We start from the raw sequence: 23,427 nt of genomic DNA on the forward strand, positions 1-23,427 counted from the left end.
TTCTTACAAATAAAAATGTATACCAGTAAAAAGTAAAAGAAGGAAGACTATTACTACTTGCATTAATTAAACTAGGACCAAAATCAGCATATTCCAGAAGAACATATGTGAGAGTGCAGTTGCTTGCCAGCGGGAAGTTATATTTTAAGTGGGACTAGGAAGGGCAAAAAGTTTGGTTTTTTACTAGGCTTTTTTTCAGCATCTAGTTCAATGCCATAGAAGTAATGCACAATACAACCTCGATAACATCTGATTTAAAAAGTTGAACTAAAAACTGGAGAAGCAACCACTCCCTCCTCCCTCACTATCAATTAAGCTGATGAGTTTATAAACTAGGATTCTCACAGCATTCATTTCAGTTCTGCTGGAGAGATAATACAGCATTACAGAAGAATGTAAGGCAAGACAGACTCTTTAAAAAAAGCCACAATATTTAAACAACTGGCAATTAAGATTTCACTTTAAACATTTACCTTCACACTCAGACACTAATAGAAGTGACTATTCTTTTTCATTGCAATCCAGAATTCACAGAATCACAGAATTGTCTAGGTTGGAAAAGACCTTGAAGGTCATCCAGTCCAACCATCAACCCAACATTAACAGTTCCCAACTACACCATATCCCTCAGCGCTAAGTTGACCCTACTTTTAAACACCTCCAGGGATGGGGACTCCACCACCTCCCTGGGAAGCCCATTCCAATGCCCAACAACCCCTTCTGGAAAGAAATACTTCCTAATATCTAGTCTAAACCTTCCCTGGTGCAACTTGAGGCCATTACCTCTTGTCCTATCGCTTGTTACTTGGTTAAAGAGACTCATCCCCAGCTCTCTGCAACCTCCTTTCAGGTAGTTGTAGAGGGCGATGAGGTCTCCCCTCAGCCTCCTCTTCTCCAGACTAAACAACCCCAGTTCCCTCAGCCGCTCCTCGTACGACATGTGCTCCAGACCCTTCACCAGCTTCCTTGCCCTTCTCTGGACACGTTCGAGTAATTCAATGTCCTTTTTGTAGTGAGGGGCCCAAAACTGAACACAGTAATCGAGGTGCGGCCTCACCGGTGCCGAGTACAGGGGTAAGATCACTTCCCTGTCCCTGCTGGCCACGCTATTTCTGATGCAAGCCAGGATGCCATTGGCCTTCTTGGCCACCTGGGCACACTGCTGGCTCATGTTCAGCCGGCTGTCAATCAACACCCCCAGGTCCCTCTCTGACTGGCAGCTCTCCAGCCACTCCTCCCCAAGCCTGTAGCGCTGCTGGGGGTTGTTGTGGCCCAAGTGCAGCACCCGGCATTTGGCCTTATTGAAACTCCTACAGTTGGCCTGAGCCCATCGCTCCAGCCTGTCCAGATCTCTCTGCAGAGCCTCCCTACCCTCGAGCTGATCAACACTCCCACCCAACTTGGTGTCATCTGTAAATTTACTGAGGGTGCACTCGATCCCCTCGTCTAGATCATCAATAAAGATGTTAAACAGGAGTGGCCCCAAAACCGAGCCCTGGGGGACACCACTCGTGACCGGCCGCCAACTGGATTTAACTCCGTTCACCACAACTCTTTGGGCCCGGCCATCCAGGCAGTTTTTTACCCAGCAAAGCGTGTGCCCATCCAAGCATCGAGCAGCCAGTTTCACCAGGAGAATGCTGTGGGAAACTTTGAATTCAAGTCTTATAGCTTCAAATTTTCATTGACTAAAAAAACCACCACAAAATCTGAAGCTTCACATGAAGAAAGGCAGAAAGAAAAGGAACTAGGAAAAAGACCACTGCAGACAGACAACTGCAAACCCACTGTATTCTTGCCACTTGGCTCCATGATAAAGCTGAAAAGTGACAGACCACTGCAAAATCCATGTATAACAGCCTCCTCTATTAAACCAAATGCTTTGCTTCTCCAGAGCTTGAAACACAAACACACAGTGTAGAAAAACATTTATGACAGAAAGGAAACACTACTAGGAAATGCTCAAAATCCATGTTCTGGCTATTGAGGAGTCTTTTGTCCCAGCAGTTTCCCTTTCAAAATAAACGAAGATCTCTCCCTCCAAACTCTGCCTTTAGGTACCTGACTGATAACAGCAGGAAACTCAAGTCTACAAGCTCTGATTTACCTGCTGTCAGACACAACCAATTACATTACTTCCAGTAAGTATAAGGCATGTCAGAATTTGACCAACTAAAGAGTTTTGTTTTGGTTTTTTTTTGTTTGGTTGGTTTTTTGTTTTTGTTTTTTGTTTTTTTTTTTTAAATTCATGAAAAGGAACAAGCAAGTCATTTTGGCTACATGACTTCTGCTGTATTTCCACAGTAGCTATAACAGAAAAGCCCATTTTGCTTGAAAACAAGGCAGACCCTGAATACACAGAAAGTCTATTGAACAACAAGATAAATAGCACTGACAGTTCATAACACTTAAAAGTCGTGAGAGAAAACAAGTCTTTCATGTTCAAGCAACCAATTACCATTTAGAAGTTAGATGCAGAAATTAAAACAATTATATTTGCAAAATATAACTAAACTTCAATACCTTGGCCTTGCCACACTTTCGATGGTATTACTAAAATTTTGTCACTTGCTGCAGAAGGCTGCATCCATTTCCAAACCAAGAACTCGGCACCACCTATTCTTCGTGTCTCTGTGCGAACTCTAGATTCATTTGCTGCAAGAAAGTCAACTGCTCTATTCCAGACTTTCCTCATTTTCCTCCTTAAAAATTGAAGCAAGAATTACAAAGTTAGCATTGCAGCAACCTGCATAGCTGGCATCCAGCATGTTAAGAGAAATCCAATGGGTTTTTTCCCCCCACCTGTGTCAATAAGAATCTCCAAAATATTATACTATGCAACGTACAGAAATTAACTTAGTTAATTGATGAATTTTACTATTTTTCCTTATTTACACATAAGGAAATTCAGTACTAGAGAGAACATACCTGTCCTGAGGTGGTATTAGAGAATCACGCACGTGTAAAATAGGCATGTAAGGCTGCAAGTCTTTATTTTCAGAACATGCCTCGCTGTGACTTCTTAGAAGATCTGAGGACACCATAAGAAAAAGTGGTAACTATGTAGTTCATGCAAACATTAAGAAAAATACCAATTCTGGCAATGAACAGCTACTCTGAAGGCCCCTCCTAGTTTTTTTGGCATTTTGAAGCATTTTTCCTCCTAACCACGCTGAAGGCAAATCAAGAAAACTAACCACACACAGTGACTCTAAGCACCCCAAATAACTTTGGAATAAAGAAAAAGAGTTCTTGCAGTTACTCTTGCTTGGTACTTTTAACTGTTAGGAAAGACAGCCACCTTCAAAAGTAAAGTGCTTTCCCCCCACCCCAACAAAACTTGATTTGCAAACAAAAAAGGTAGGAAAATGGTAAACACAGGAAAACAGCTTCAATTTTTCTACCATCTCTGTATTTACAATGATTGTCATAGGAGAAAGTAGTAAGACAATTTAAGTAAAAATGCGGCCCAAAACAGAGCTTAAAAGCTACAAACACAAACTACCGAAAACATTGTGGCTTCAACGAGAAGGCAGAATTTCAGAACTTAATTATGTATTCTATTTTAGTTACATAATTTCTGCTCAAAGTTACTAATTAAAAAGCTGCTTTTTCTATGAAAAGCCATTAGGAATGCAACTGAGAGCTAACACACATTTTAGGAGTGGATATTTTAGCTAAAGATAGCTGAAACACCAGATACAGAAAGCAACATGTCACCATACTTCTCCTTAACAAACACTGCATTTATATTTGTTCTCAACAATAAGACAAAATACCACCAAGTCAATGGACATTTATTATAGCCATGTTGATGTTATTCACAAATTACAATCTTTATACCAAAAGCTTTGATTAGGTTTAAAGGATGATTTTTTAAAAAAAAATTAAAAAAAAAGAAAGGGAAAACACATGAACTAACAGCATGATGACTGACAACTAAATGAGCAGAAAACATAACTGAACTAATGCCAGTATTTCAAAAGCTTATACAGATACATCAGATGTGACTCAAGAAGCCATACCTATGATTTTTACCACCATATCATACATCTGCCTCGTTTCTTCTTCTTCTTTTGCCCAACGGTATTTCATGTAGTGTAAGACTCCCCAAACCACTGCTATACCTGCATTAAGATGTATAATAGTCTTTATACAGCAGTAGAACATTGGTTATTTAAAAAAATTTTACAGCACATATTTGGTTGAAGTAGCTAACATTTTGAAGTACTTCAAATTTCAAAGCTACTCACTGTCAATATTTTATATTTTACTAACACAGCAATACAAACTCTTAAACTTTGAAGAGCATTACCTTTCGAAAACCATTTCATTGTTTTAACAATAGCCTGGTATCCCATGACTGTGGTTTGAAATTTTACCCATTTGTTAAGAAAAATAGTAAAATATTGGAAAAATTCAGTCATATCAAAAGTCACATAAACTGACAATTCAGAACATGTTAAGATTTGAAAATGCACAGTATTCACTAATTCATAGACAAGTCACATGCTTTCGATATACCTAATTAACCTGGACTGCTTCAGTTCAGCTACAGATTTGTATTTCTTGCAAAGTACTGCATGCTCATCTTCTAGTACTTCAAAATTTATTCCCAAAAGGGATAATCTAGTTAGGAAGGCCAGCAGCATAAACTGAAAATAACAATCTTATTCCTTCTTCTATCTTGGTCTGAGGGTACCACTACACCTGTGATCTCTTAACAGTCTAAGAAAAAAAAAAAACACCACAAAAACCCCTCACCACAAAACCACACATACACAAATTATAGTTACAATAGTTACACAGCTTGTTTTGCGTACCTGTGATTGCAAGGCAATGGTAACTGATACATCTAAGAGACTGAGGGGACACCATTTTATGCCAAAATGGGTGTTAGTTAATTATAGTACTTATAACATTCATACAGTGGTTTATTTTTGAAAAGGTGTTTCATATTAACCTTAATTACTGATGAGAAAGTTGAGACAGGGAGCAATTTGCTCAGCGTGACTGATGAGACCAGTGGTTGACTTGGATACTGAGTTTCACCTCCACATCCTAATTCAACCCTCATGTCAACTATTATCAGAAAGACAGCAACCTGGGACAGTTTGCCTTTGATTCTTTTGGTTCATCAAAAGACTAGTGAAGAAGGTCTCAAGTCTTCTGCTCATAAGAATGAGATTGTTAAGATACTGGGATAAACAATTCATTAAATATTCTATATGTGCATGAGAGGAGCTCTGCATCTTCAATATTTCTAACCATCCACATGGAAAGGAATCAAGTGTCTTCACTCAGCTGTACCATATTTTTATGCTGCATAGTTTTCAGTATGGTTAAGAATTAAATAAACTTGAAAGAACATGAAACTTAACTAGAGAAATATCAAAGACTAAATGAATTATGCCTACTGAAGGATTAGATAAATTTTTACAACATAGTCTTAAAGGTAAGAATTTTTGGTGACAACCACATTGGGTATCCAAACTTTTCCTAATAGGAAAATCATGTTTTCTGTAGTTTTGTTTCCAAAGTTCCTGGAACAACAGTGAAATATCCTCAAAATTAAGGTTAGCATGTCTTTTTGCTGAGCATTTCACTTTTTCAAATCAGTTCAACCTGGAATTTTTGAAAGAAACGAGGTATTGCTTTGGCAGGGAAAAAGACAAGACTTCCCAAAACCCGAATATATTCAGCTGACTGCAGCGCAACCAAAGTGAAAATACAGTAGTGCAAGAGAAGTGCAAAGCCAACTGCACTGTAATCAAGATACTGATAGGAACTCCAAGTTTTACAGCTGAATAAAAACTTCCTGTAAACAGCATGCTTACTTTTCCCCATGCACTTACAGAAACTAAGTTATAACAAAGAGGTTTGGTTTTTTTATTAACTTACCCAAAAGCAATATTGATAATCTGTGAGTTACATTAACAAATGCACAGCGAAAACGACACCTGAAAGACATCTTTGGACTAGTGGATTCCAGATACTTCACATCTGTCACATTAGTGACATCCATCTCATTAGGGTCGTTGCTGAGACACCTATTCAAAAATATACAGTATTTATGAAAATTATACATTCTGTTAGAAGAAATTAAGTTAAGAAATAAAGACAACTTACTTTATGCCAACATCTTCCCCACTATTCAAGATCCATTGCAATGCTGTGTTAAGTACACTTTCATATTCTGGATCTAAATTCTGTCAAAATACAAATATTAATAAGTAGTTTTAGAAATAACCAGGAAGTTATCATGCCACAATAAAATTTAGATACTGCACAGATTAGTAGCCAAAACTATGTGGTTTTATTCTTGATTCTTCAGATTTTGCATAAGGGTTCACTACACGCAAAGTGAATCTATACCTGCTATGAGCAGCTATCAGACTTACTAGCATTTCCAAAATTAAGGACTGTTTGAAAAGCCAAGTCACATTCACTGTTATTAACAATTCTAACCTATAGCAAGAAAAAATTATTCAGCCACTAGGCGGTGCTCACTGAAAATCTACTTCAAGATTAAAACAAAGTAGATATAATCTCAGCTGCAAATGGGTCCTATAAAAGCAGTTCAGGTATTTTTTAAAGAAGCTTAAGGAAAACCAATTTTAACTGATATTTTGCAAATAGTCCAGTGTTTGCAGTTCAAGAACTGCTATTACTATATAGAAATTGACTTTTTAATTAGCTGGTATCAACTATCATAGAACATTCACTGCTATCTGAGCTAAGGCTGTCTCCACAGTTTACCTTACACGTTCTTTTGCAGAAAAAGCAAAAATGAAAGTTACTATTCTATTTGAAATTACACATTCCAGAAAGATTTATGTCCATCTTTCCTTTGAACCTCACTTAATGTAACTGGCTGAGAATTAAAGGATAAGCACTTAAGAAAAAACAGTAACTTTTATTTTCACTTTGAGAGTAAAACATGAAAGTTCTATCACTGAACACTGAAATTCTACAAAGGAGTTATATTTATACTCCCAAAATGAGGAACTGCAGGGTTAAAAAAGACTTCATACAAAGTGACAAATTTTCATATGGAATTTGAGCTTCTTATCAGAGCTAAAACAGTTGTGATAACAACTGTCATTTTTTCAGTACAATAGATAAGACCATCAGTTATCTGGCATCAACTTAATTTTTTCCAATGTATTCCCTCAATGCACTGGTTTTAACAGATACAGAATATCATTGGCAAACCATAAACCAGTATTAGCGGCTTCTTCAGGATGCTCTTAACATTGTCCCCTTTTGTTTATTATGTAAACATTTGCCAAAATGTAAAATTTCTATACGTTTATATATTAAAAGTCACATCAGCTTAACTCCCCCCACCCAATCAAAGAAATCTTATACTCTCAGCCTTTTAAAGGCTTCAAGTAGTTTTCTATTGAAGGGTACACCAATGTGGGCTAAAATAAACCCTACACCTGTCAAGACAAGGCAAGAGTCATCTTTTATTTGGGGAGTGAGGCAGAGGAATGACAGCAGAGAGTGGGATTTCGTAATACTGCACACCTATCAAATTAACAAAAAGGCCTTTTTTGACCATTTCTATTTAAAGCATCAATGAATGGTGCCTCCATACAGCTGCTGCCTGTCAGGCCCACTGCACAGATCCACGTGTCAGCCTCTTCTCCTAAAGAAAGGAAGACAGTACCCTTTTCTACTAAGTCTCAAAACATAGTGTATTGATTTCTGGAGAAGCTTCTAGAGGTTTGAATTTCATAAACTTATGATTTTCGTGTTGGTCATCTATCTCCATCAATTCAAATTATGCCCTGGTGTTTTAACTAAAGGGAAAAAACCTGCATGACACTGAAGCACTACTATCTGCACTTTCATTGCAATGAAGCCAGTTTCTTTAACCTGCCCTCTCTCTCAAAACCTCGCTACATCCCCAAATAAAAATCATAAGTAGCATGTGTTAAAGACATCAATTCCAAACATTTCCAAATAACATTCCATACTAAGTCAAATTTTAGTCAATACACTAGATACGAAACCAGGCCTTAAAAATTGTAACTTATACAAATCTTACATACAACCAATGAAAAATACCTCATTTGCTTACTTTTAAATACGCAGCTGCCTCCTGGACGGTAAGATTTCTTTGAATAGAGCTGCCGCATTCGTGTTCCCCTGGTAAAATTAAACTTTTGTTTATTCTGATCTACTTATTACTGCATTATATAAACAAAACCACTTAGATACAAACTCATGGTTAACACAATCTACATAAGCAGGAGTACCTCAATAATTTCCACTAATATGGAAAAATCTCTGGACAAACTTCTCCTTCAAGAAAGTTAAAAAACCTTGAGATTGTCGCTGCGAATAATATGTACAAATCACATCAATACAACTTCATGTACTGCTCAGAAAATATATTTCAGTATGTACACTGAAAGTAGAACAAAAGTATGAAGAACTATTGAAGGATGTTACCATAAATCAGTTGCTGTACCCTGACTCAGCTTCTTCCAAATAATTTCCATTTACTCTGAAACATGGATTATTTTTTTTATAGAAACCAGGTTAGTTCCAGCTGCAACACAGCCATAATAGTATTTCAGGAACTATTTTAGATTTGGCCAACTTATCACAATAACTCCCCACCTTCCTGAATACGCACAAAATCCCAATATGGCCTGAAACTGGTGGTTTTACCATCCTCTTAATTCTTTTGGAAAGTATGCAGAAGTAGTCAGGAAATAAGGATTATATGCACAGTCAGGCCTCACAGCCACTTGCCATGATCTTCCTGATTTTCTTTGCTAAACTGAAGATACATGCAAAAAAACCCCCAATGTAGTAACAATCATACCAACACAAAGTCACACAGAAAAGAGGTCTAACACCAGTTTTATCTATCACTAGGCCATCAACTCTGAAGAACTGTCAGGGAGTGGCAAATCAGTTTCTTCCTGATCTTTCTAAAATAAAAATATCTTGGCATCTGTAACTATGATTTTACTGTGCCAAAACAATGAAATAGGAAACAAATCCAGTCTTTCACTGGCTCAGGGTTATACCTACCTTACCTTCCTGAATCTATACCAAGCTGTGTTATTCCCAAAGCCATAGCAAGGCTAGGAAAGTTTAAGATGCTCATGCATATACAAAATTAAATACTTTGTAAGAGTATAAGCAAAGCTTTATAAGTTGGAATTACTCCACACTGGAATACCCTTTAAATGGAGCAACTTCAAGTATGAATTCCCTACACAAACAAGAACATTCGAGGCAATCTGAGCAAAAACTAGGAAATGCTACCAAGTTATGGAGAAGCATCTTCATGTCTCATTCACAGTAGGGGGTTTCAAAGAAGTAGGTGTTTCTATGACTGAAAGTCCTTCTCAAACTGCTAAAGCAAGGTTTTGTTCAATATGCTTCAACAGATTTAAATGAAATTGACCTTTCAAGCACATCAGCATAACAGGGATTCTCTTCTCTTACTGTTGGGTTATAAAGAATAGAAACACTGTTTTTAACAGTGCTCATATGTTATCTGGCCTAGAAGCGCTGCTGGAACTAAGCCTGTGTGCATGTGCATATTTTCAAGGAAGCAGTGAGCAGAAAAGACACTACTTTAAGTTGTTTCACTTGGTAATTAACATGTAACATCTTAGACTTTCAAAGTGCCTGAGTCACTGGAACAGCAAAACTACAGAGATCACCAGTGAAAATTGACCCCACCTTTGTCAAAAAACACTCTGAATTTAGAAGTCAGCACCATAATTGGAGTTATGGGCTACTCTTGTATGTAATTTAGGCAGCCATTCTTTCTGTGCAGTATAAACTCCACAACCTGTAAATTTACATGCACAATCATCAGTGATTTCACGCTTCAGGATTAGCAGTCTTGGGATAACTGTGTGTCACACTCATATAGTCTCTGGTATAAACGTATGGTTTTAAATCTAGAACTTAAATGCCTCTACACAAATGCATGTAGCACGGAGAACAAACAAGAGGAGCTAGGCTTGTGCGCACATCTGCAGGGCTACAATTTTATTGGCATCACTGAGACGTGGTAGGATGACTCCTATGAGTGGAGTGTTGGAATGGAAGGATAGGCAGGGGAGACAAGGTGGGGGTGTCGCACTATGTCAGTGACCAGCTGGAGCGCACAGAGCTCCTCCTGGGGATGGATGAGGAGCCGACTGAGAGCTTATGGGTCAGGATTAAAGGGAAGGCAGGGACAGGAGTCATTATAGTGTGGGTCTGCTACAGGCCACCTGACCAGGAAGACCAAGTGGATGAGGCCCTCTATAGACAGATAGGAGCAGCCTCACATTCACAAGCCCTGGTCTTCATGGGGGACTTCAACCACCCTGGTGTCTGTTGGAAGGACAACACAGCAGGGCATAAGCAATCCAGGAGGTTCCTGGAATGTGTTGATGATAACTTCCTTTTCCAAGTGATAGAGGAGCCAACGAGGAGAGGTGCTATGCTGGACCTTGTTCTCACCAACAAGGAGGGGCTGGTGGGGAGTGTGAAGCTCAAGGACAGCCTTGGCTGCAGTGACCATGAAATGGTGGAGTTCAAGACCCTTAGGGCAGTGAGGAGGGTGCACAGCAAGGTCACCACACTGAACTTCAAGAGAGCAGGCTCTGACCTCTTCAGGGATCTGCTTGGCAGAGTAGTACAAGATGAAGTCCTGGAGGGAAGAGGAGCCCAAGAAAGCTGGTTCATATTCAAAGATCACCTCCTCCAAGCTCAGGAGTGATGCATCATGACAAAGAGGAAGTCAGGTAAGAATGCCAGAAGGCCTGCATGGATTAACAAGGAGCTCCTGGACAAGCTCAAACACAAAAAGGAAGCCTACAGAGGATAGAAGCAAGGACAGGTGGATGGGAGGAAGACAGAGAAACTGTCTAAGCAACCAGGGATCAGTTTAGGAAGGCCAAAGCCCTGACAGATTTAAATCTGGCCAGGAACATCAAAGGCAACAAGAAAAGCTTCTATAGGTACACTGATGATAAAAGGGAGACTAAGGAAATTGCGGACCCTCTCTGGAAGGAAATGGGAGACTTGGTTACCTGAGATATGGAGAAGGCTTGAGGTACTCAATGACTTTTTTGCCTCAGTCTTCACCACCAAGGGGTCCAGCCACATGGCCCAAGAGGCAGAAGGCAAAGGCGGGAACTCGGAGAAGGAATAACGACCCACTGTAGGAGAAGATCAGGTTCAAGACCATCTAAGGAATCTGAAGGTGCACAAGTCCATGGGACCCGATGAGATGCACCCACAGATCCTGAGGGAAATGGTGGATGAAGTGGCTAAGCCTATCCATCACATCTGAGAAGCTGTTACAGTCTGGTGAAGTTCCCACTGACTGGAAAAGGGGAACATAACCCCCATTTTTAAAAAGGGAAAAAAGGGAACTAATAGGCCAGTCAGTCTTACCTCTGTGCCTGGCAAGATCATGGAGCAGATCCTCCTGGAAACTCTGCTAGGGCACATGTGAAATGAGGTGATTGGTGACAGCCAACATGGCTTCACCAAGGGCAAATCATGTCTGACAAGTTTGGTGGCCTTCTGCAACAGGGTCACAGTATTGGTGAATAAGGGAAGAGCAACTGACATCATCTACCTGGACTTGTGCAAAGCCCCTGACACTGTCCCACACAACATCCTTGTCTCTAAATTGGAGAGACATGGATTTGATGGATGGACCACTCAGTGGATAAGGAACTGGCTGGGTGGTTGCACTCAAAGAGCTGCAGTCAACAGCTCAATGTCCAAGTGGAGAGCAGGGACAAGTGGTGTTCCTCAGGGGTTGGTGTTGGGACCAGCGCTATTTAACATCTTTGTTGGAGACATGGGACAGTGGGATTGGGTGCACCCTCAGCAAGTTTGCCAACAACACCAAGCTGTGTGGTGTGGTCAACACACTGGAGGGCAGGGATGCCATCCACAGGGACCTTGACAGGCTTGACAGGTGGGACTGTGCAAACCTCATGAAGTTCAGCAAGGCCAAGTGCAAGGTCCTGCACATGGGTTGGGGCAATCCCAAGCACAAATACAGGCTGGGCGATGAGTGGATTGAGAGCAGCCCTGTGGAGAAGGACTTGGGGGTATTAGTGGATGGAAAACTGACTTATGAGCCAGCAATGTGCACTCGCAGCCCAGAAAGCCAACTGTGTCCTGGGCTGCATCAAGTGTGGCCAGCAGGTTGAGGAAGGTGATTCTCCCCTTCTACTCTGCTCTTGTGAGACTCCACCTGCAGTACTGTGTCCAGCTCTGGGACCCCCAGAGCATAAGGAGGACACAGACCTGCTCAAGTGGGTCCAGAGGAGGTCACAAAGATGATCAGGGGTCTGGAGCACCTCCCTTATGAGGACAGGTGGAGAGAGTTGGGGTGGTTCAGCCTGGAGAAGAGAAGGCTCCAGGGAGACCTTACAGCAGCCTTCCAGTACTTAAAGGGGGCCGACATGAAATATGGGGAGGGACTCTTTACCAGGGAGTATAGTGATAGGACAAGGGGCAATGGCTTTAAACTGAAGGAGGGTAAATGTAGACTGGATATAAGGAAGAAATTCTTTACTGTGGGGGTGGTGAGACACTGGAACAGGTTGCACAGAGAAGCTGTGGATGCCCCCTCCCTGGAAGTGTTCAAGGCCAGGTTAGACAGGGCTTTGAGCAACTGGTCTAGTGGAAGGTGTCCCTGCTCATGGCAGGGGGATTAGAGCTAGATCATCTTTAAGGTCCCTTCCAACCCAAACCATTCTATGATTCTATGACACACAACAAAACCAAAAATTTATCTCTGTAAAAGCCACACCTACAATATTGATCAGGTATTAAGTTGTATGACATGAGCAAGTCTGATAGATAAATCTATTTATGCTTTTTTTTTTTTGTTCAGTAAGATCTAAAGTCTTCCTAGGGTCTTTCTAATAAAGAAAAAGCATGTGAATCAATCTGACTGAACAAACCAGCTTGTTTTTTGATTATCTAGATAAGCAGGAAAGCCCATTTATGAAATAAATAAGAAAGAATAAAGGGGTGAGGTTAATACACAGAAAATAAATAAAACACAGAAGCAGGAGACCAGATTGTGAAAAATTCATTTTTAAAAACAAGTTTCAGGATTCATTTGGGATTTTCAATCTCACAAGAACACAGTATCACCTCTTACAAGAAGACAAAATCTATCTTTGATGGGGGACTATTGCATTACTTTAGTAGCTTTAACTTCTAATCTTATTTGCCTTCTTCCAGGAATTATGTTTATGAGGTATACAGCCAACACACTGACTTCACAGCTTCAGGTCTCATCTTCAAAAACCAACAGACAACTTCCTCGAAGTCCTGCTTCTGCAATTTTCTTCAGACTATATTCCCTCTGAACAAGTTTAACAGTTAAAAGCACCTCTGCTGCCTAGACTCTGACAATGTCTAAGGCCCATCAGTTCAAATTACCCTCATGCAATGCTGGGGAAAAAAAAAATAAAATCACTTTAATCTTGCCTCCCACTCTTGAACGGAGTAAGCTAATTAGAGTTACGGAGTTTCAGTCCGGTACAAAAAACTGTTGGAGCTGCAGTTTCTCATTCCAATCCATCTATTGCTGAGAACCATTTAGCAGCTTTCTTCTGAGAAACTCATGAATTTGAAAGCCTGCAGAAAGTTAAGCAATTCACAAGTCAGACAACCTTCTGTTTTACTGCAAACAGCAGGATATTCCTATATGCCATTTCAGTCACCGCTTTAGCTAATAGTTCTGCAAATGAAGGCTTACTTTGAATAACTTTGGTGCAATCATTAACCACTTGGCTTGGAAACCCACTTTCCATAGTCTGAGCCAAAAATGTTTCCTAACTGTTCCATTTGAGGCCCTATATCCAGAAATAAAACTGAAGCAGAGGCAAAAAAACTTTACACAGGTCTGCTGCAAGATACATCTGAGCTCTTTGTAAAAACTGCCCCTCTGTTAAAATGTCTATTGCACTCTTTGTGCTCAACTTTTCTCCGGCACAGATCACTTCAATTTCAATTGCCATTAAAGAACCCATTCTACTTGCCATTGTAGGGAGGCGAGATGTAACACACCCCAGCAAAGATCACAAAATTACCTTTTATCTTATGTTAGTGTACTTGGGCAAGCCACATGAGTTCTCCTAGAAATACTAACAAAAAGCAACTAAAGCCTAGTTCTAAAGAAACATTTAAGTCTGCTCTCACAACTGCTTTCAATACAGAAAATAAGTCAGATCTGCTTTTCCATATGGGCTAGAATATTTGAAACTGACTTTCATTTGGGCATTTAGCTTAATTTATGAGCTGCAGCATATACAGTTAACAGAAATATTCAGAGTTTCAAAATATTTGCTTTACAATGTAAATCATTCTCTTTAAGTACCAGAACCAAAACCCGGTGGAAATCTAATACACCAAGGAACACGTGAATTTAGCACAGATCTCTAGCTTATAGCTTGATGTGACAGTCAACCAATACAAAAAGGAAATAGTGTATAAAACATTTGTTTAGCAGGTCTAACGCTTAGAGGTTACTTGCAGCGGGACACTAAAGTGGGTAGCTGAAGAAAAGCAGGAGCAGAACAAGTGTTGTGAGATCAAGTAAGAATGCTTGATCTCCCAAAGGCAAATTCAACAGTTTAACAACACTGTGGAAAACCAGAACTTGCTAAATAGTCTTTAAATCACTGCTTGGAAACAGCACAATATCAGTTACCTGAAGAACTAAAGATTAAGGAAAGTGACAGAACAGAGAGCCTGTGACAGCAATCAGACACAGTAGCTGACACTTGAAATTAACAGTAAGTAATATCTAGGGTTTTGTCAGGATTTTCTTCTAGCCATGGATTTATCAGTAAGCCTTATTACATATGGAAGTCTAATTCATCCTTGCATCTCAAGGACTTGTGCTGTCCATTAGCTCTGAAGGAAACCATCTAAATCTGATAGATCATTACTCCGTGGAGAATGCCAAGCAAAAAGAAACATCTAACTAAATAAAAATTCTTTATGTACAAGAAAGTAAGGTCATACCCATGGGTAGCTGGCTGCTTCTTGTGGATATAGTGGTTAGGTTTATTCATCTGGCAAGCCTGACTGAAAATGGATGTGATCTATTGAAGTCTCTCCATGAAAGACCAAGACATCCAGTAATTAGCATATGCCTGAGGAAATCTAATTTAAATAAAGCACATTTTGGTTTAGGAGAAACTGTTAGGCACTGAAATATATACTGTCTATAAAAAGTTGCTGCTTTGAAGAAAGGCTAAACCATTAGAAAAGAGCACAGGAACACAAACTTCAACTCAACTGGATGAGTAGAGTTCTCCCTCTAGTTTCTTGTGAGTTAGGCATTACTCACCATAGGTTTGGCAGACTAGTAATTCTGAGAATAGTAATGCATTAAAGGCAATCTATTTTTATATAGGATAATTAAATCATTTCACATCATAGAGCACCACCATACAGAATAGGCATCTACAGTCAGAACACAGTATACTAAGTCAAATAAAATGAACAAACTGTTATCCTGACTTTTTCTTCCTTCAAACAGCTTTCAGTGTTTTACCTTCTAAAATAAAAGCCCCATCACTTGCTCTCCAGCTGAAGTTGACAAGGCAAGAAACTAGCTCAGTAAAAATATAAGTTGTCTTACAAAACAAAGAGAGCTAGAAAACAAATTCTGAAGCGACCATCTTCATGGTAGTCAAGATGTTGAATAAACCTTAACAGACCAGACTACTGTAAGTTTCCAGCCTGCCTTTTTAATATTAATAGTTATAACATGAACAAATGATTCATAGCCAAGTATGAAATGAGAGAAACTTTTCCAAGTATGTGACAGAGAGACCTGAAAAGCACCACTTTTAGTAAAACTACATTCCTTTACTTCTCTCTCTTTTGAAGTGGTGCACTGTGTACAAGATCAACACTTTTAAATCCTGCATCTCTCTAGCAGCTTTCTCTGTTCTATGACTTTTAAACAGCTTCCAGATATTATGCCAGGTCTACATCAATACAGTATTCAAGAATGGATGGCGGACTTCTTCCTCTCATACCTTATGAAACTTGGCATTGAGGACAACTTCTGTTTAAGTACAGATGAATTAGGTCATTCTTCAGACTTATGAAAGCTACTCTGCAACCAGGTATTCTTGCAATATGGCTTCAGTTTGGGGAATCATCTAACAAGAAAGTATAGCTTTATTTTTTAAAAGTAAGTACTGAAGATTCTCCTGGCCAAGAATAGACTAATAGAGATTAACACACCTGGGGAAGAACACGATCATCTTGAAGCATACAAATTCCTCTCATAAGGCAGACAGGTAAACATTTTTATAAGTGTACATGCATGTAAGTAAGCCCCAGCTAACAAATAAAACTACCTTTCTTTCACAGATGTAGAAATGAGGTGCTAAACCTTTTTATCCAGGCAAATACACTGTTTACTGTACAGCCACTGGAGGGCTAGACAACACACTGAGGGAACAGCAAGCTGTTACATTTGCTTTTCAAAAGGAAGAGAGGAAGCATAACCTGTTACTTCTTCACACAAGTCAAAGCTCTACTGCACACAGCTGTGGGTCTCATAAGACATTCCTATACACCACAGGTTGGCTACTCCGCATGGAAAAAATACCTTTTGGCCCCAATGACTTATAGCACAGAATTATCTACTACCATCTGTTAAGCATGAAATAGTTTGAAACAGATAAAAATGCATCAAGATGTAATTCCCTGTGAAAGATCAACAGTGCAAGGCATTCACAGACAGAAAGCAACAAAATTAAGACTAAAGCAATTATTATTTTGCATGCACTCAGGTTAAACATCATTCTTTCTCTATTTTGGGTTAAAGTATAATGTAAACAAGAAGAAATTTTGAGTTTTGTCCAAACATCTATTTTATTCACCATGGATATGGTAAATGCTCTGGAAACAAAAAGCTTCTGCAGGAAGATTACTCTTGCAATTTAAAGGTATTACAGAACTGCTCAAATTTCTCAGATATTTCCTCTATAGCCCTGACATATTAAATCATCAGCCTCATATCTGACACAGTTGTTTCCACATTTTTTAATGTTTGAGAAATGTCTGTAGCACCTGATAATAGTGGAAAAGCCTTCTTGGTGGAAGTTACTGTTGCAAAACAAATAGTTGGCACAAAGAACAGAAAGGCTTAAAAAAGACCCCCAGAAAATTAACCACTGGCTCCTAAACACATCATGGATTAAATAAGCAAAGATGATAATTAAATGGCTTAATAATCATGAAATCAGATTTTGCTGTAACTCACATTCACCAAATGCCAGAGTTATAAAAACAGTCTTTACCATTTCCTGATTGTGATGTGTAAGTACCTATGCAGTTTAAAGCTGTGTTAATCATGAACCTAGGCAAAAGCACCATATTTTTTACTTTGAATATTCAGTAATTAATACTAATTCTAAACACCATCTCTGACACATTACTATCTACAGCACTTTTCATTACTATATAATTAGTATGGTTAAGTTAGCCTATTTTGTCTAACAAGCAATCTTGTGCAACCACCACTGTTCATTGTATTAGTAACCTTCTTCTGATTGCTGCAAAATACTGTTTTTCAGACATATTTTCACCACAGTGAAACAGCTACCTTTAAAAGAAATGCATATTCTCTCCACATATAGCATATTTAAATCTTTTAATGAAATCAGATTAATAAAGCATTAATATCAAGAACCATACAGCCTATCCTGTTAACTAAAAAACATTGCAACAAAAGGTGCTACACTGGTGAAAAAGGCAGTGTAAGTGAACAAGAAATGGGATTCCTAATTTCCCAAAATGGAACTATCAGGGTCGTATACCATATACCAGTGGTTACAAATCACTATCTGAGCATAGACTTCTTTGTAGCTGTTGCCATAACACTCTTAGTCACAATATTTTTGAAGTGTTACCTGCTACTTGTGCCAATTTATCATGAAGTGCATATAAGCTGTTCATCATGAGAACATTCATCTTTTCATCTTCCTAGAATTAGAAAAACATATTAATGTTAAAACAAACATTAGTAGAGATGCATTTTCTTATATTTACCCCAAAAATCTTTATATACCATGAGGAAAAAAGAAAGGTCTTACATATACAGGTGCAAGGCGGCTGTAGTGTTTCACAAATCAACAATGATGCAAGCAATAGATTTTGAATCTAAGTATTCACAATATTGATTTTTCAGATCTTGACTGAAACTAAACTAGATTGCCAGTTAAAACTGACAGATCAAAAGGTTATTTTAATACTATTGAGAGAACAATGCAATGACCCAAAGGAAGTCTGGTGGTTGTTTGGGTTTTTTTGATAGCTACTACATAAAAACAAAGCAGTTTTGTTAAGAATAAACGTGCAGTGACACATAATACAAACCACACTAAAGTACCATCTGGTCATATTCCTGCATAAAATTCATAGCTAAGTAAAGATTTTTGCTGTCTACCTTCAAACTACAGTAACTTAATTAAAAAACAAGAAAAGAAACAAAACCCCAGGAAGCCATGGAGTATAGAATCTTGTTGTTAATTCCTGCATATGCCACTAGTATAAAAAGGCCTAATTCCCAAAACAAGCAGGAATATGAGACGTCATATAATTGTTACTTACAGGGGAGTTAAACTTATCAAGCTATTGAGCAATTTAATTAAAATATATCCAGAAACATTTTATATTAGAAGAAATTATTCAAAATATGAAGATGAGGAACATGCAGTTATATACACTAAGTACTAATGGCCATTCTAAAACATTGGGGGTTCTTTTTAAATTGGCTCTGACTCCTGGGGAAGTCAAATGGCTGAGATAAGACTAGAGCCTTTATTCAGAAAATATGCAAAGAAAGTAATTTTCCAGTTTGTGCATCTGCTGAATTATACTCAAAGAAAAACAAACAAATATATTTTAATTCCCTGATACATCTGCACTGTCTGACATTATTTTAAAATTTGAATACTCCAATTTTTTTCCATAAGAAAGCTGCTACCAAAAAGCAGAATACTACTTTCATTGAGCAAACATTTGACAAATTAATTTCCATAGACAATATCAACAATTACCTGCATCACCTCTTCTCATTCTGGTCCTACAAAACCATCACTGAGATTAAATTGATATAGTTAGTAGTCCCCAGGAAACTAACCAACCTTAATTCACTTCCTGGCTGGAAAATACTGGGCACATCAGAAGATACATATACCCATGACTTTACTAATAGCTACACTGAGACAGGTACATGAAACAATTGTGACCAAATTCTTTTTATGTAAATTAACAGTCAGACCAAAGGAAGGAACTGAACAGTATAACTTTCAAAGCTAGTGAACAAATCAAGCTGGAGTAGGATTACTATGGAATAGTGCACAAGAAACACAAAAGAAACTGACATACAAAACAAGTTCTCAAGCTGTCAAGCCCAGTGCACAAGATATATTAATCCTCAGAATTTACCCCACAAAATTCAATTTGCTCAAAAGATTCAGAATCATTTTCTACCCAAGAAACTAGACAAGTTAAAATACACAATTATTCACTTTTGGAGAGCTCAATCCTAGACAAAAAAAAACAAAACCAAAAGAAACCACCCAGTAAACCCCACAAAATTATCTTGCAATACTTGCTTATGTATGCCTAGCAAAAGCAGATCACTATGTTTACATAGTGATTACAGTCCAGGCAGAAAGACTGAAGGCCAGAAGAGAACCACCAAAATGCATGCTGCAGAACTAAGAATAATACAGATACCTTCAATGGTGACATCTCAGAAATGGTTATCCTGATATTCCAGTGGAAAGAGTGAATATAGGAACAAGTAACAGAATAGAATGAGAGTGAAAAAGACAAACTTTTTAATCCATTTTCTGAAGGAGGCTAACCCTTGCTCTTCTATGGCACTAAATAAGATCCTGGAGTTTCAAAGTCAATCATCTCTTACCAGCTGTCCTTTCAAGGTTGAGAAGCCAAATGGTAACAGTAAGAGACAGATTGATAAATTTAGTCTCAAAACTTAAAACATTTTCCTCATAGCTTCACAACACAAATTATATAACATTTTCTTAGTATATAAAGCAACCAGCATGCCATAGCCAAAACTTGTAATCCTAGTTATATTGCCCAAGATGAAAAACAAAAAATTAAAACATTAGAGTTGCAAGAATTGTGTTCAGCTCGTGCAAAACATCCTGAAACTACATCCTTCTGAACAAATCTGTATTGTTTTTATACAGTCATTTGACAGACTAAAATCTCAATATGAAGTGGGTTTACTTACTTCTATTTTTTGTCGTTCTTCACTGAAGGGATTCTTGACTGTCAGAAAGAGAAAAAAATTAATTCATTCTAGAGTCTGAAAATACTAAAAAGGTATACTAACACTGTAGCTTTATGACAACACTGTCATCTGTAGATAAAAACAAACATATATGTCCATAATATGACAAATAACAATAAGACAGCTATTAACCTTTGACTTTCATTACTATATAATTAGTATGGTTAAGTTAGACTATTTTGTCTAACAAGGCAATCTTGTGCAACCACCACTGTTCATTGTATTAGTAACCTTTTTCTGATTGCTGCAAAATACTGTTTTTCAGACATATTTCCACAACAGTGAAAAACAGCTACCTTTAAAAGAAATGCTAAATTTGATAATGCAATACACTAGTATTCAGGTTAAACGAGAATCTTGTGTATCTGCAAATTTCACAGCTACTTCCATGCAGACAAAACCATGCCTATCATTTGCTAAACTCTTGCATTAATGACTCAACTGCATTGAAATAATAATGACAGTTTTAAATTTTTCAGTGTCTAGTTTAAAAAAGTAAAACTACTTTTTTTACTAAGCAATAATTCATACAACAAAGCTGTACAACTCATCAGCATTTTCTGTTTTGACAAGAGTAGGAGATGACACACTGAGATCTCAGGTGAAAAGTGCAGTGTGACTAAATGACCATTCCTTCCTTTCTAAATAAAAGTTTCCACAGCTCCTGAAAGCACAAGTTTATCTATTATATTCCTCTTAGCTACAAAAATATATTAAAGGAAGAGAAGTTGAAAAAAGACAAGTAATTTGTGCTACGCTTCCACTTAAGACTGACCAGCTGCTAACTGAAAAGTTACCAAGGCAGGAAGCAATCACCATTAAAGCATAGTCTTGCCTTTCTAAGCCACAAACTCTTGTTTCACCCAGTCTGAGTTTACAGAAATTAGCAGTTCTACATGCTATTCAAACACAAAATGAAGCTTCTACTGACCATAGTTCACCAAGCACAAAAACAAACAAAAAAAAAGAGTATCCCGAGAAACCCGACACAAAATTGAAGGTCTGGTTGTGTATGTCATCATACGGATGTTGAAAGCACACCAAGAACAGGTAGCACTTGAAGGAGCACACTGCTCCACGTACAGTTCTACAAAAAGTAGAGTTCTTCCAAAAGAAAAAAAAAAAGAGAGTACTTTCCACTACTTCCAGATCTGATGAATTTGCATAGAAAAACTGGAATGAATCTCTGGAACAGAGATTGCAAATAGGTTTGTGCATTTTGAAATCTTGCAGTTCAACTTTCTATACCAAGACATAGTAAAAGACAAGTACCATCTTAAATGGTGTCCAAAATACATAATTCCATTTACATGGTGTAATTACACTCACCCTCCCACACCAGATATTGCAGCTGTTTACACAGCATTTCTGCTTGCATCTGAAGGTAACTGAGCAACAGCCTCTGATAGTGCTAACCAATTTGACTTCTTAAAAGACACTCACACATGTAAAGATATTCACAAAACATCAAGAGTTGCCTCCCCAACAGTCAGCTGATTGACAGTATCTTGACTCCTGAACCAACCATGATTATTAAGCTGATCAGTTAATTTAGTTATAAATGGGTCAAATAAAGAGAAATAAAGGTGGACACACTAAATCAAAATCATGGCAAGATTTCTCATTTAGGAGAAACAGAGGATACAAAAGAGACTAAGGACCAACTTATAAATCAGGGGTCCCCTAATCTTTGCCAAGCCTAACTGCATCTGGGTAAGTAACTGAAAATATATACATTGTATAACAAAAAAAAAAATTGTTTTACAAATAATTCATATTACCTGCACAAGTTTCCCTAGCACTGTTGGCAGCAGCCAGACACTGAGCCACTTCACCTTATTTTTGAAAGGCAAGTTTGAAGTGGGAGTGATTACCATTTCATTGCTTCTAAATGTAGCAATGGCAAGAAACACATCTCCACAATTACAACCAACAAATGATGTATAAAACATCAGGGCAATGAAAAAAAATGCTTTGAGTGAAGAAGAAAGCTTGCCTCTGAAACTTGGCAAACAATGGTTTGTCCATGTGTCTGAGCTCAGAAGAAAATTAAGCATGCTACCTACCCAACAGCAATAAACACTTCAGCTTCCTCTGACACCACAAATGGGAAGAAAAAACCAAAACCAAACACACCCAAACACAGGGACTGATTTTCAAACATCTGAATACTTGATTCAGATATCAGATTAATTAAAACTGGTGGAAGCAGAAGATGTTAAGCACTCTTGTAAACCAAGTCCTATACCACTTCATGATTTCATTCTATAGATGCAAATTCTCAGACATTGCCCTCTAGATTATCAAGCTACCAACTTGACAAAGCTTCTATGTATTTCATTCATTAACCGAGCAGAATGTTGCCAGTACACTAAACTTTCAATCTAAATAGCCTAAAATAGGATTAGAGAAACACAGCCAAGGCTCTAGATGACTGCCAGCCTCCCAGTTTGATTGTTAGTTATCCAGACAGGGTAATTATGCAATTATGGTCTCTTCACAAGGTCAATCTTACTGAGTATACATGAAACCTTGATTATATGGTTTTAGATTGGGGGGGGGGAAGAGGGCATGAGACACAACGGTGTGTAGATTTCAGTATACCTAACAAACATATTTTAGCACTGATGAAAGCCATGGAACAAACACAAATGCAATACTTCCATGGCTGCAAAAATGCAAACTGAACTGTCAACTGCAATTGTACATACATTAGGACAGTACAGCAATTAAGTGAAGGCAATGGTGGTGTTACACCCAGACTTTCCCAGCATCACAATCCCAGTGTAAAAATCAATCTCACATGCAAATAACTTTGTATTTGGATACATTAAAACACTGAATTTATGAAGCAATCCAGATGAGATGTCAATGTTTGCCTCTCCTTCACAAATACAGAGCGGTTAAACTGATTAAAAAAGGACTCTCCTCCAAAATTATCTATCACAAAAATTTAACAATTCTTGTAATTCATTATTTTAACTCACACTACACAATTTCCATTAAATCCCTCTGAAGTTAGGGGTTTTATGGCAAGTTAACCAATAAGTGAGACATTT

The 23,427-nt window shown here is 38.1% G+C and overlaps 1 protein-coding gene across 1 annotated transcript in view; it reads right to left on the bottom strand.

The window, feature by feature from the left end:
• LEMD3 (LEM domain containing 3) overlaps positions 1–23,427 on the bottom strand; it is a 55,987-nt gene that overhangs the window by 13,316 nt on the left and 19,244 nt on the right. The window contains exons 2-9 of the mRNA XM_074827319.1: positions 20,309–20,346; positions 17,949–18,021; positions 8,090–8,157; positions 6,130–6,209; positions 5,902–6,050; positions 4,026–4,127; positions 2,929–3,031; positions 2,524–2,702 (exon numbers count right to left, since the gene is read on the bottom strand). Coding sequence (XP_074683420.1) covers positions 2,524–2,702; positions 2,929–3,031; positions 4,026–4,127; positions 5,902–6,050; positions 6,130–6,209; positions 8,090–8,157; positions 17,949–18,021; positions 20,309–20,346 — 792 coding nt within the window. The remainder of the gene's footprint in view (positions 1–2,523; positions 2,703–2,928; positions 3,032–4,025; positions 4,128–5,901; positions 6,051–6,129; positions 6,210–8,089; positions 8,158–17,948; positions 18,022–20,308; positions 20,347–23,427) is intronic.

This window comes from Strix aluco, chromosome 5 (assembly GCF_031877795.1).
Source record: "Strix aluco isolate bStrAlu1 chromosome 5, bStrAlu1.hap1, whole genome shotgun sequence".
NCBI lineage: Eukaryota > Metazoa > Chordata > Aves > Strigiformes > Strigidae > Strix > Strix aluco.